Source organism: Stegostoma tigrinum, chromosome 2 (genome assembly GCF_030684315.1).
Source record: "Stegostoma tigrinum isolate sSteTig4 chromosome 2, sSteTig4.hap1, whole genome shotgun sequence".
NCBI classification, from domain to species: Eukaryota; Metazoa; Chordata; class Chondrichthyes; order Orectolobiformes; family Stegostomatidae; genus Stegostoma; species Stegostoma tigrinum.
Window position 1 is genome coordinate 147,622,769 of NC_081355.1, and position 14,906 is coordinate 147,637,674.

At 42.2% G+C, this 14,906-nt stretch overlaps 1 protein-coding gene across 16 annotated transcripts in view; it reads left to right on the top strand.

The window, feature by feature from the left end:
* Positions 1-14,906, top strand: part of obscnb (obscurin, cytoskeletal calmodulin and titin-interacting RhoGEF b) — a 760,766-nt gene that overhangs the window by 400,977 nt on the left and 344,883 nt on the right. For all 16 annotated transcript variants that reach the window (XM_059639939.1, XM_059639947.1, XM_059639941.1 and 13 more), the window contains 2 exons: positions 3,897-4,163; positions 13,583-13,849. In XM_059639939.1, the coding sequence (XP_059495922.1) occupies positions 3,897-4,163; positions 13,583-13,849 (534 nt within the window). The remainder of the gene's footprint in view (positions 1-3,896; positions 4,164-13,582; positions 13,850-14,906) is intronic.

Below are 14,906 nucleotides of genomic sequence, written 5' to 3' on the forward strand. Positions count from 1 at the left end.
ACGTGAGTGTGATCTGGGACTGTGAGACTGCTGTTAAAAGGTATTGTTCTTCAGTCTTATTCAAATGGTGTAGCTTTATTTTATGTCATACCATTTTACATTGTGCTGCACTAGTCAGACTTGCATTATAAATCGGAAAGAATTTCTACCTGCCTCCTTGAGCTGATGTAGTTCGATGAAATTTGTTGTCAGAAATTTCTGTTAGTTTGCTTTTCTCAGTTTTAAGCTTTTTGTCAAGTTTTAAAAGAAACTGATTAAAGAATACATTAAAATACCACAAGAATGAATTTGACACAAACAGTCTGGCTAAAATGACAACTTGATAAGGTGATTCTCAGAAATGAAATTTTAAAATCTTCTGACATATCCCTTGCGTTATGAAAGGCAGACATCTGCACTGTAGAAGGATAAAGAATGTGACTGTATTTGAAGGTGAAGGTAATTTTTAACAGAAAGTTTCATTGGCAAGTTTGGTTTTGTACTCAGTAGAAACCAGAATCAGCTATTCTAGAGAAGTGCTCGCCTAATAAAATTTCAGTTAAATGTGAAAAGATGTATTTGCTCCTGTCCAACGATTGTTCGTTTCTGTCGATACAAAAATAAAATAGGAAAGGTGGCCTGATCATGGCTAACAAAAGAAGTTAAGGGTGTTAGATCCAAGGAAGGACCATACAAATTGGCCAAAAAATGCAGCAGACGCAATGATTAGGAGCAGTTTCAATTTCAGTAAAGGAGGACAAAGGGATTGATTAAGAAGGGCAAAATAGATTATGAGAGAAGCTTGCAGGGAATGTACAATTTAAGATAAAGACTTCTGTCGGAATGTGAAGAGAAAAAGACTGGTGAAGACTAATCTAATTCCCTTACAATCAGAAACAGGGGAAGTTATAATGGGGATCAAAGAAATGGCAGACTAATTATTTACATATTGTGGTTCTACTTCACAAAATAGGAATCAAAGAACACCTTAAAAATGTTGGGGAATATAGGGTAGTTGAAGGAAATCAGTATTAGTAGAGAAATGCAGTATTTGAGGAAATGATGCTAGAAATATTGGATGCGTGGTGGTCATATTTCAAGGTTCTATGTAGTCACTGGATGAGATCCAATGGTTTGGAGAGTAGTTAATGTAATCCCAGTATTTAGTAAAGGAAATAGAGAGAAAGCACAGAATTATCCACCAGCTCGCCTGACATTGGTTGTAGGAAAAAGGAAAATGTCCATTTTAAACCATTTAACGGTAGAGCATTTAGAAAACAGTGACAAGATTTGGCCAAGATACCACGGATGTTTGAAAGGGAAATCATATTTAACAAATCTAGTAGAATTTCGTGAGGATGTAACTGGTAGAATTGATAAGAGGAAGCCATTGAATCGGGTTTACTTGGACTTTCAGAAAGCTAAGGTTCTACAGATGAGATTAGCATGTAAAAATAATGTGCATGGGAATAGGAATAGGGTACTAACATGGACAGAGAACTCATTGGCTAACAGGAAACATAAAGGAGAAATAAAGAGGTCTTTTTCAAGTTGCAGCCAGTAACTGGTGGGGTAATGTTGGAATCAGTGCTTAAACTTCAAGTATTCAAAATATGTATGTTAATGATTTATGTGGGGGAACTAAATGAAATACTGCCAAGTTTGCAGATGAGGTGAAGTTGGTTGAGAGGGTGAGCTGTGTGGGGAATGGAGAGATACTTCTGCATATAGGTAAACCAGCAAATGATATGTTAGCCTTCATAACGAGAGAATTTGAGCACAGGAGTAGGGATGTCTTGCAGCAATTGTACAGAGTGTTAGTGAGACCAGACCCGAAGTATTATGTGCAGTTGTGGTCTCCTTATGTGAAGAAGAACGCTCTGCCTGTGGATGGAGATCAACGAAGATTTACCAGACTTATTCCTAGGATGGCAGGACTGACATATGAAGAGAAACTGGATTGGTTGAGACTCTGTTCACTAGAGATTAGAAGAATCATAGAATCCCTAGAGTGTGGAAACAGGCCCTTTAGCCCAACAAATTCACACCGACACTCAGAGCATCCCACCCAGACACATACCCCTATAACTCACCTAATCTACACACCCCTATGAGCAAGGTAGCAGGGCCAATCCACCTAAGCAACACATCTTTGGACTGTAGGAGGAAACTGGAGCACCTGGATGAAACCCATGCAGACATGGGCAGAATGTGCAAACTCCACACAGACAGTCACCCAAGGCTGAGAATCAAACCTGGGTCCCTGGAGCTGTGACGCAGCAGTGATAACCACTGAGCCACCGTGCTGCCCCCAGTGGAGGAGGTCTCATAGAAATGTATGGACTAGACAGAGTAAAGGTACAATGTTCCCAATGACTGGGGAGTTCAGAACCGGGGCTAAAGTCTAAGGATAAAGAATAGGCCATAAGAATGAAATGAAGAGAATTTCCTTCACTCAGAATGGTGTGTCTGGAATTCTCTGCCAGAAATTGTCAAGGCCAAAATATTGAATGTTTTTAAGAAGGAGTTATCAACATTTGAAGGGCTAAATGGATTAAAGGGTGTAGAGAGAAAGCATGAACAGGATACTGGGTTGGATGATCAGTCATGAACATATTTGAAGGGCTAAAAATGTACTCCTACTCCTATTTTCTATGTTTCAATGAGACATTTTACTGAACAAAAGAATTAAGATCATAGACTAAACATTACATTACAGTCAACTAATACATTAAACTACAGAAAAGATGCTCTTACATCCAGCTCCCAGGAAATATGTTACGGCGATCTTAGGAACTGTCCATGCTGGAGAATCTGAGATAACATGATGTGAAGCTGAATGAACACAGCAGGCCAAGCAGCATCAGAGGAGCAGGAAGAATGGTCTTGACCCAAAAGGTCAAGCTTTCCTGCTCCTCTGATGCTGCTTGACCTGCTGTGTTCATCCAGCTTCACACCGTGTTATCCCAGGAAATATGTAGTCTTGAAGATTAAATTCCAAAGTTCTCCCAGCTTTTTTTGCAGACTCCCTTCACTCTGCCACTTCAGGGTGAGTCTACAGAGTCCTTTGAAAACCATTCCACACAGTTTAAGTATTCCCAAAGTTTAAGTATCTTCTGGCATCAAGACCACTCTTAATTCCTCCTTCTTAAAACTTCATCAGACCCATCTCTTTGAACAGAATCTCTTCATACAGAGTACTATTTCTTCCCAGCATCCTGCTTCTTGGCCAAGACAAAATGTCATTTTATCTGATTTTCTCAGCAGTAGCTTTTTCTGTGTTCCCTTTTGTGGTTTTCTTTATATTCCTTTCTGTGACTGTATCTTTACCAAAATAGCTGCACCTGTTTTATATTAACTCGTGTGTCAGTAGGTTTCAGTTACAGACTAAGTGGGGCTGTCTCCTGGTCGAATTGCCATGATCACAATCCACCATTCTAGGATATCCTGTTTTACCTTAAAATAAACTAGACAGTTTAAAATGTTTGTGCCTTATGAAATCATGCATTTGAAACAATGTTACTTCTGATTGATAATCTCAACTTACGCTGTATTGGCCAATGAAGAATCTCCCTTTGTCAGCCCAACTTATCGCTAACAAATTTACTAAAGTGGTCCTACAACAGCTGCTAGACTCTTCAACAACATATGAAAAACTGATTAAGTGCTGTTTCAGGTGGCAGTCCAGTTTGTCTAAAAAGATAAACTCAGTTAATTCAGTCCTGGAAGTGCATACAGATCGATTGCTGGCTGTCCCATGGTGATCATGGATTTTGTATGACATAAATTTGTATTTGTGATGTGATCATTTGAAAGAGACGGTGGTTTTCTTCTGTCCTGTTTCTTATTCCTTGTAAATGAAAGATTGAAAGTTTTAAAAATGTCTGATCAAATAAGTTTATTTGGCTTTATTTCAGCTGCACCTATAACCTTGCAAAAAGAACTGCAGAACATGGAAGTGAAGGAATGTGACACAGGCACCTTATGCTGTGAACTATCAAAATCTAATGTGCCGGTTACCTGGAGGAAAGGAACATTGTTGATCTCTCCAAATGAGAAGTATGAAATGAAACAAGATGGTCCTCTACAAATTTTACAGATTCATGACATGAAATCAGGAGATGGAGGAGAATACTCTTGTTCATTTGAGGATCAGCAAACTACAGCCAACATAACTGTGAAAGGTTGGTTAATAGATTAATGAAGAAAATAATAGGGCACATATCTTGAAGAGGATGTCTTGAGACACCGTAGGTAACATTACTGCTACTAAGCTTGAAGTTTGAGGTTCAAGCCCAACCATGACAATTGCTGGCCAAGGAAGGTGTAGTCATAGTGCAGCCAAACATCAGCCTGTATATCCTTGCAATACATAGAATGGCAAGAAGTAAAAGTGTTGGAGATTTTTAGTCAACCACATGATGGAAAAGATATTACAGTTTCTGTCATCACTACCCATAGCTCCAGATAACAAAATCCAGGTTCAACTTGAAGCATTAAACAGATACTTTGTGTTGGTCTTCACAGTGGAAGACACAAATAACATGCCAGAAACTGATGGCAAGAAGGTTATAGCAGGTGAGGAACTAGATACTATCATTATCACTAAGGAAGCAGTGCTGGGCAAGCTAATGAGGCTAAAGGTAGACAAGTCTCCTGGCCCTGATGAACTGCATCCCAGGGTACTAAAAGAAGTGATGGGGGGAATAGCAAATCCACCAGTAATTATTTACCAAAATTCACTGGACTCTGGGGTGGTTCCCACAGATTGGAAAACAGTCAATGTGACGCCACTGTTCAAAAAAGGAAGTAAACAAAAAGCAGATAACTATAGGCCAGATAGCTTAACTTCGGTAGTGGGGGAAATGCTTGAATCTATCATTAAGGAAGAAATAGCAAGATATCTGGATATAAACTCTCCCATTGGCAACACCCAGTGCGGGTTCATGAAAGGTAGATCATGTTGAACTAATTTGGTGGAATTCTTTGAGGACATTACTTGAATGGTGGACATTGGGGAACCTGTGGATGTAGTATATCTGGATTTCCAGAAGGCGTTTGACAAGGTCCCACACCAAAAGCTGCTACATTAGATAAAGTTCCACAGCATTACAGGTAATGTATTGGCATGGATAGGGAATTGGTTGACTAGTATAAAGCAAAGACTAAAGGTGAATGGGTGTTTTTCTGGTTGGCAGTCAGCGGCTAGCAGTGTGCCTCAGGGATCGGTGTTGGGATCGTAATTGTATACAATTTACATAGATGACTTGGAATTGGGGACTAAGTGTGGTGTGTCAATATTTGCAGATGACACTAAGATGAGTGGTAGGTCAAAGTGTGCAGAAGATGCTAAAAGTCTGCAGAGGGATATAGATAGTCCAAGTGAATGGGCAAAGGTCTGGCAGATGGAGTACAATGTTGATAAGTGTGAGCCATCCATTTTGGTAGGAATAACAGCAAAATTGACTGTGTTTTAAATGGTAAAAAATTGTAGCATGCTGCTGTGCAGAGAGACTTAGGTGTCCTTGTGCATGAATTGCTAAAAGTAGGATTGTAGGTGTAGCAGGTAATTAAAAAGGCAAATGGAATTTTGTCTGTCATTGCTATAGGGATGGAGTTTAAAAACAGGGAGGCTATGCTGCAGCTGTATAGGACCCTAGTGAGGCCACACCTGGAGTACTGTGTGCAGTGTTGGTCTCCTTACTTGAGGAGAGATGTACTAGCACTGGAGGGGGTATGGAGGAGATTCACTTGGTTGATTCCAGAGTTGAGAGGATTGGATTATGAGGAGAGACTGAGTAGACTGGGATTATACTCATTGGAATTCAAAAGAATAAGGGGAGATCTTATGGAAACATATGAGATTATGAAGGGAATAGATAAGGTGGAGGCAGGGGGGTTGTTTCCACTAGCAGGTGAAACTAGGACTAGAGGGCATAGCCTCAAAATAAAGGGAAGCAGATGTAGGACTGAAGTCAGAAGGAACTTCTTCACCCAAAGGATTGTGAATCTATAGAATTCCCTGCCCAGTGAAGCGGTTGAAGCTACCTCGCTGAATGTGCTTAAGACAAGGCTAGATAAATTTTTGAACAGTAAAGGATGTAAGGGTTATGGTGTGCCGGCGGATAAATGGAGCTGAGTCTCAAAAAGATCAGTCATGATCTTATTGAATGGCGGGCCAGGCGCAAGGGGCCAGATGGCCTACTCCTGCTCCTAGTGCTTATGCTCTTATGTTCTTATATAGAATTCTCAAGGACCTTGACAGGTAAATGCTGAGAGGACATTTCCCCTCATGGCAGAGACTAGGACCAGAGGACGTTGTCTCAGAATAAAGGGGTGCTAATTTAGAGCTGAAATAAGGAGGCATTTCTTCTCCCAGAGGATGGTGATCGTTTATAACTCCTTGCTATAGAGAGCAGTGAGGCAGAGACCTTGTGTATATTGAAGACTGAGATATAAGATTCTTGATCAGTAGGGGAATCAAGGGTTATGGGGTAAATGCAGAAAAGTGGATGTGAGGAATATCAGATCAGCAATGATCTTTCTGAATGGTGGAGACCTATACCTGTCACTTTTTCTTATGGCTTTATGCTCTTTTAATTCCCTGAGTGTGCAATATCATATCCCCAGAATGTATGCCTTACTGACAGAAGATCTCTTAAAGCTCATTTCTATAAAGATGCCATTTACAGAAGACTGTAAAACATAGGAGCAGAATTAAGCCATTTGGCCCATCAGGTCTGCTCCCCAATTCGATCATGGCTGAAAGTTTCTCAACTCCATTCTCTTGCCTTCAGTAACCCTTGATCCCCTTACCAATCAAGAACCTATCTGTGTCTTCAATGTGGGCAATGACCTTGGCCTGCTTAACCTTCTGCAGTAATGAGCTCCACAGGTTAACCACCTTTTGGCTGAAGAGTCTCCTCCTCATCTCAGTGCTAAAGGGTCATCCCTTCACTCTGAGGCTGTGCTTTTGGGTTTTAGTCTCTCCAGCAACTGGAAACAACTTCTCCACGTCCATTCTATCCAGGCCTGTCAGTATTCTGTAAATTTCAATGAGATCCTCCTTATCCTTCTAAACTCCATGAATTACAGACCCAGGGTCCTGAACCGCTGGTTATATGTCAAATCCTTCATCCCCAGGATCATTCTTGTAAACCTCTTCTTAAAACCACCATACCTTTCCTTAGATGCGGGGCCCAAAACTGCTCACAACATTCCAAATAAAGTCTGACCAGAGCCATATACAGCCTCAGCAGTATATTTCTCCTCTTATGTTCTAGCTCTTGATATGAATGCTTACATTACATTCGCCTTTCTAACTTTAAGAGGATCCTGAACTAGGACTCCTAAGTCCCTTCGTGCTTCAGATTTCCAAAGCTTTTCCCATTTAGACAATAGTCTACAGCTCTCTTCTTCCTATCAAAGTGCTTAAACTCTCGGTTTCCCACACTGCATTCCATCTGCCAGTTGTTTGCCCACTCTCCTAGCTTGTCCAATTCCTCCTGCTGCCTTTCCACTTCCTATCCCTCCAACTACCTTTGTGTCAACTCCACACTTAGCAACAATGCCCTCAGTTCTTTCAGCCAGATCGTTAATATATGACGTGAATAGTTGTAGATCCAGCATAGACCCTTGTAGAGCTCCCCTCATCACCAGCTGCCATCCTGAAAAAGGTTTCTTTATCCCTGCTGTTTGCCAATCCTCTATACATTCTAGCACCTTGCCTCTAACACCATGGGCTCTTATTCAGCAGCCTCCTGTGCGGCACCTTGTCAAAGGCCTTATTAAAATCCAAGAGATCCATAATCCAGACAAGTGAGCTGCTTTGTCCTTGATGGTGTCGCACATCTTGAGTGTTGTTGGAGCTGTACTCATCCAGACAAGTGAGGAGTAGTCCATCAAACTCTCGACTTGTGCCTTGTTGACAGGCTTTGGAGAATCAGGGAATGAGTTATTTTAATGTAGGATTCCATGCCTACGACCGGCTCTTGCAGACACTGTATTCATTTGACTGGTCCAGTTCAATTTATGACTGATGGTAGCCAGTAGGCTGTTGATGGTGGAATTCAGTGATAGTAGTAACCTTGAATATTAAAGGAATATGGTTGTGGGGATCAAAGTTTGGCTGACACATGCATGGTGTGAATGTTACCTGCCAAATTGTCAACTCAAATGTGGATATTGTCCACATCTTGCTGCATTTTGATAAGAATTGCTTTGATATGAAAGGATAACTAATGATGCTGAACATTGTGGAATTGTCACTAAATATCCATGCCTTTGACGTTATGATGAAAATAAATTAACTAATGAAGCAGCTGAAGTTGGTGAACATGGGAAACCTGAGGAACTCCTTCTACCACACTCTCAGCTCTTGCATTCCAGATCTTAACTGTTTTGTGAAAAGTTTTTCCTCATTTTACTTCTGACTATTTTACTATTTACTTTAAATCTGTGCCGTCTTGTTTGCAATCCTTTATAAATGTGATCAATTTCTCCCTAATTACTCCGTTCAGAGCGATTATGATTTTGAATACTTGAATCAGGTTTCCTCTCAGCCTTTTCTTCTCTAAGGAAAACACTCCTAGTTTCTCCAAAACTGAAAATCCTCAACGCTGCAACCAATTTCTTTTGGCCTCTTTCCAATGCTTTAACATTATTCCAAAGCACTTAAACTAGACACAGTACTCCACGTGAGACCAAATTAGTGTCTTATTCTGGTTAGCAATGCAACTTATTTGCAAATAGTGACTAGAAGCAGACAGCTTTCTCCCGGTGCGGCTTCCTCTACATTGGGGAAACCAAGCGGAGGCTTGGGGACCGCTTTGCAGAACACCTCCGCTCAGTTCACAACAAACAACTGCACCTCCCAGTCGCAAACCATTTCCACTCCCCCTCCCATTCTCTTGATGACATGTCCATCATGGGCCTCCTGCACTGCCACAATGATGCCACCCGAAGGTTGCAGGAACAGCAACTCATATTCCGCCTGGGAACCCTGCAGCCATATGGCATCAATGTGGACTTCACCAGTTTCAAAATCTCCCCTTCCCCTACTGCATCCCTAAACCAGCCCAGTTCATCCCCTCCCCCCACTGCACCACACAACCAGCCCAGCTCTTCCCCCCCACCCACTGCATCCCAAAACCAGTCCAACCTGTCTCTGCCTCCCTAACCGGTTCTTCCTCTCACCCATCCCTTCCTCCCACCCCAAGCCGCACCCCCAGCTACCTACTAACCTCATCCCACCTCCTTGACCTGTCCGTCTTCCCTGGACTGACCTATCCCCTCCCTACCTCTCCACCTACACCCTCTCCACCTATCTTCTTTACTCTCCATCTTCGGTCCGCCTCCCCCTCTCTCCCTATTTATTCCAGTTCCCTCCCCCCATCCCCCTCTCTGATGAAGGGTCTAGGCCCGAAACGTCAGCTTTTGAGCTCCTGAGATGCTGCTTGGCCTGCTGTGTTCATCCAGCCTCACATTTTATTAGCTTTCTCCTGTTGTTGCTAGATATTTTCTTATTCACCTATTTAGAGATGTTATCGCTCACCTCTGGAGCATGTAGGACTTGAACTCACACAGCCTGACTCAGTGGTAGGGACACTATCGCCACACCAGATGTGTCCCTCCAGCTGCTGGTAAAAGAATTTCTAAATAAGGTTTCACCTGACTATAATTTAAGTTTAATGAGGGAAAATTTCTCAAACTGATCTCAATAAATTTTACTTTTAGCCTGAATTCTTTAATTATGCTATGTGACAGCCTATGATTTTTCTCACTTAAGGGAAAGGTTTTATAAGAAAGATAGGTATGAAAGATTGGAAAGAGCTTTCAAGTGGATCATTAAGATTACAGTGCATGCAGAGAAGATTAAACTTTAGCCTATGAGCTATCACAAGTAACGGGCTGGTATAAAGGAAGATCTTTATCATTGGCTTTGGTAGTAAAGTTAATAATGTTGCTTCAGTCTGCCACATAAGTGATGGAGACCACTCTTAGTATTATGTCATTTCAACTTCTTTATTGTGGTTGAACACTGTTAGGTACAATAATCACATCCATTTGATAGCTCGTGAAAGAAACATTACCTGTCCCACTCCTGGGCCAGATTTTAGTCATGGGAAGTGGGACTAATCTTCCCAATACAACCTTAACCTTTCTCCAAGCTACTGAAAAATAGGACTTTCTGGCAACCCTAATCCTGGAGCAAACAAGTTAAGTGGGCAATGGTTGAATTGTTCTGCAAAGTGCTGACAATCTTTATATATTTATAGTTCCCCACAACTGTCCCAACTCCTCACCCTTACCATCCTCACACTTTATGAACATAATTTTTAAATCCTAGAATAAGTCAGAAGTTGTTGAATAGTCCATAAACCTCGATAAACACATACTTCACACCAGCTATGTAATGATAATCAAGCACTTGCAAAATGACTAGTAGTTGGATTGTAGCTAAGCATCCATAAAGCTCTTTAATAAAACAACTGTCAGAGTGTTCACAGAGTTGTCCCACAGCAGATATCTTTGAGGAAACGTAAAAGTAATATAGAGTAGTAGAGGTTTATATATGGAAATAGGCCCTTCAACCCAACTTGTCCATGCTTCCCAGTTTTCACAATTAATCTAGTTCCATTTGCCTGCATTTGGTCCATATCCCTCTGCACCTACCCCATCCATCTACCTGCCCAAACATTTCTTAAGTGGCAAAATTGTACTCACCTCCACCACTCCCTCTGGCAGCCTGTTCCAGATGCTGACCACCCTCTGTGTGAAAAAATTGCTCCTCTGGACCCTTTTGTATCTCTCACCTAAAACCTATGCTCCAGTTTTAGACTCCCCTACTAGAGGGAAAAGCTGTTGGCTACCTACTTTATCTATACCTCTCATGATTTTCTATACCTCTATAATCCTATTCCTCTATATTGCTCAGTATCCTACACTCCAGGGAAAACAGTCCCAGCCAATCCAGCCTCTCCTCATAATTCAAAGCTTCCAGTCCAGGTAGAATCCTAGTAAGTCTTTTTAGTTTAGTAATATTCTTTCAGTAATAGAGTGACCAGAACTGCGTACAGTACTCCAAACATGGCCTTACTGACATCTTGTACAGTTGCAACAAAATGTCCCAACTCCTATACTCAGTGCTCTGACTGATGAAAGCAAGCATGCCAAAAGTCTTTTTCACCACCCTGTTTACCTGTGATTCCAGGAGCTATGAACCTATATCCCTAGAGATAGTAGGAACTGCAGATGCTGGAGAATCTGAGATAACAAGGTGTGGAGCTGGATGAACACAGCAGGCCAAGCAGCATCAGAGGAGCAGGAAGGATGACGTTTTGGGCCTAGACCCTTCTTCAGAAAATGCCGCAGCCATTGTCACTAAAGTGCCTCCATGTAATCTGAAAGTACATTGCATAGGCACTTTGGTAGTCGGTTATGTCGGCTGTAACCAGTGTAACCTTGTAATGGAGATAATGGGAACTGCAGATGCTGGAGAATTCCAAGAAGGCTTGAGCGGAGGCTTGGGGACCGCTTTGCAGAACACCTCCGCTCAGTTCACAACAAACAACTGCACCTCCCAGTTGCAAACCATTTCCACTCCCCCTCCCATTCTCTAGATGACATTGTCCATCATGGGCCTCCTGCACTGCCACAATGATGCCACCCGAAGGTTGCAGGAACAGCAACTCATATTCCGCCTGGGAACCCTGCAGCCATATGGTATCAATGTGGACTTCACCAGTTTCAAAATCTCCCCTTCCCCTACTGCATCCCTAAACCAGCCCAGTTCGTCCCCTCCCCCCACTGCACCACACAACCAGCCCACCTTTTTCCCCCCCCCCACCCACTGCATCCCAAAACCAGTCCAACCTGTCTCTGCCTCCCTAACCGGTTCTTCCTCTCACCCATCCCTTCCTCCCACCCCAAGCCGCACCCCCATCTACCTACTAACCTCATCCCACCTCCTTGACCTGCCCGTCTTCCCTGGACTGACCTATCCCCTCCCTACCTCCCCACCTATACTCTCTCCACCTATCTTCTTTACACTCCATCTTCGGTCCACCTCCCCCTCTCTCCCTATTAATTCCAGTTCCCTCTCCCCATCCCCCTCTCTGATGAAGGGTCTAGGCCCGAAACGTCAGCTTTTGTGCTCCTGAGATGCTGCTTGGCCTGCTGTGTTCGTCCAGCCTCACATTTTGTAACCTTGTAATGGAAATGCCTCTTAGGAGTTATTAAGAGATCGTGTCAAAGTTTCCACAATCCAGAGAAGAGCTGTGTAATATCCCTCATGACTCCTGAACATTGCGGTACATCTGATTACAACAGCACTGCTTGTTATGTGTCATGTGCATGTTCTTTAATGTTGTAGCCCAAGAAACATCCCAATTCAGATATGGAGAAAACAGGCCATTCCTCATCTGAATTGCTAGTCCCAAGAGTTTCACTTCTCTGTGGGTCTTCTGTATGCCAGTCTAGAAAAGATGCCAGAGAGAAAACTGACTAAGTAATAGACACAGGTAATGGGCATAGCTGGTGTATTCCACCTTATTTGTACACTGAAGATCTCCTTAGGTATTACTGCTCTGTTGACCATCAAATTTCACCATCATTACTTCTCACTTGGCAGCATCGCAATCAAAACCGTTTGGATGGCTTTTTATATTTATGCTTCAATTAGGCACATCATGGTCAGACTTTTTTACTAGCTGGTCGGTAAGGGGGACGGCATGGTGGCTCAGTGATGAGCACTGCTACCTTGCACGGCGCCAGGGACCCGGGTTTGATTCCAACCTTGGACAGCTCTCTGTATGGAGTTTGCATGTTCTCCCCGTATCTGTGTGGGTTTCCGCCAGGTGGTTCGCTTTTTTCCCACAGTCCAAAGATGTACAAGATAGGTGGATTGGCCATGCTAGACTGCCCATAGTGTTCAGGGATATGTAGGTTAGATGCATTAGCTATGGGAGATGCAGAGATGGGATAGAGGGATGGGTCTGGATGGGACGATCATCAGAAGGTCTGTGTGGACTTGTTGGACCAAACTGCCTGTTTCTACACAGTGATTCTATGAACACTGAGTATAAAGATCCATCAAGGTTGCCTTTGGGTAAGGTAAACAAGTCAATATTCATTGGATATTCAAAACAAACGCAGTGAAATCTGAGATAATGGGAACTGCAGATGCTGGAGAATCCAAGATAACAAAGTGTGGAGCTGGATGAACACAGCAGGCCAAGCAGCATCTCAGGAGCACAAAAGCTGATGTTTCGGGCCTAGACCCTTCATCAGAGAAGGGTCTAGGCCCGAAACGTCAGCTTTTGTGCTCCTGAGATGCTGCTTGGCTGCTGTGTTCATCCAGCTCCACACTTTGTTACAGTGAAACCTGACATGTGTGGCAGTGTCTGTGGAGAGAGTAAGAGTTGACACTGAATCCGTAAAACCTCTATTTCAAAACTAAAAGGTGTTAGAAAATGTTTGTATTTTATATTTTTGATAGACACAGAGGCTCTTCACATTCTTTAATACTTTCTGTTTTCGTAATTTGACCAATAATGTTTTCTTTCTGCTTTTAAGGTATCATAATACTGATAATATTTTTCAGTTCTGCCTGCACTTTTCAAGCGATGGCTTCAGAATGTGGAAATGGAAGAAGGCCACACAGCCATATTGCACTGTGAACTTACAAAATCTGATGCCTCAGTAGAATGGAGAAAGGGATCTGTGGTGCTTCAACCAAATGACAAATATGAAATGAAACATGAAGGTCTCATTGTTGAGTTGTTAATTCATAATCTAAAGATAGAGGATGCTGGAGAATATACATGTGATTCTGGTGATCAACAGACCACTGCTGCTGTAACTGTGACAGGTAAATGAGAAACTACAGTTTTCTTCCTCACCCCAGGTCAAAAATGGACTGCCATTTCCTTGTTTTGAATTTTTGGTTCTTGTTGGGGTTGCTCTTTAGCTGCCTATAACCAGGAACTAGTAGCAGGCAGGATTGCTTGCATTGCCTGAAAGCCTCTCTACTTGCCTGTGCTGGATGAGAGTCAATGGCACCCTGTTGAGTAACTATCCTCTGCTTACCTATCCATCCCACTGTATTGGCTTTATTTTGCCTTCTTTAAATTAATTTGTTTAAAAACTATCTGAGAAGGCACTTTGATGTTGAAACACCGTTACTTACCTTTCACCGTAGCTGGATGCCAGTTGATTGTCCTCAAGTTACAAGTTCCTGTTCATAGCAATTAATTGGAAAGGAAAAGCGATTAAACATAGAACAGAGAACAGTACAGCAGAGTACATGCTGTTCCACCCATGATGTTGTGCCGACCTATTATCCTACCAAGACCAATCTACCCTGCATACCCCACATTTTACTATCCTCCATGTGCCCATCCAAGAGTCACTTAAAGGCCTCTAAAGTATCTGACTCCACTAACACTGCTGGCAGCACATTCCACACACCCACCACTCTCTGTGTGAAGATTGCATGCTTATTAAGGGACACCCTGATTAAAATTCCAATTCAAAGCAGTGGCTATTCTCCCATGTTACAACCCCTCCCCACCACGATGCACACACACATACAAAGTAAAAATTGAACCTCTTATCTGAGATGTCGAAAGGACGTGCCATTATTTCTTTAGCTATTCCAGGGAAGAAAATATTGTTACTGTAGTATATACGATTACCTAAATATGATGCAATTTTCCAAATTAAACTAAATTACTTTAACAAAACAAAAGTTGACATGAGCAACATTAAGAGAATGAAACAAAAGAACACATTTCCTGGCAATGTCCTTACTTTACCAAATCATTTATTTACTTTTGGAGAAAAAAATAACGAAAACCTAGGTGGATGATTAAAATCACCACCATCATAGTTACAGTGTCCAGCTACGAGAATCCTCAATGAAAGAC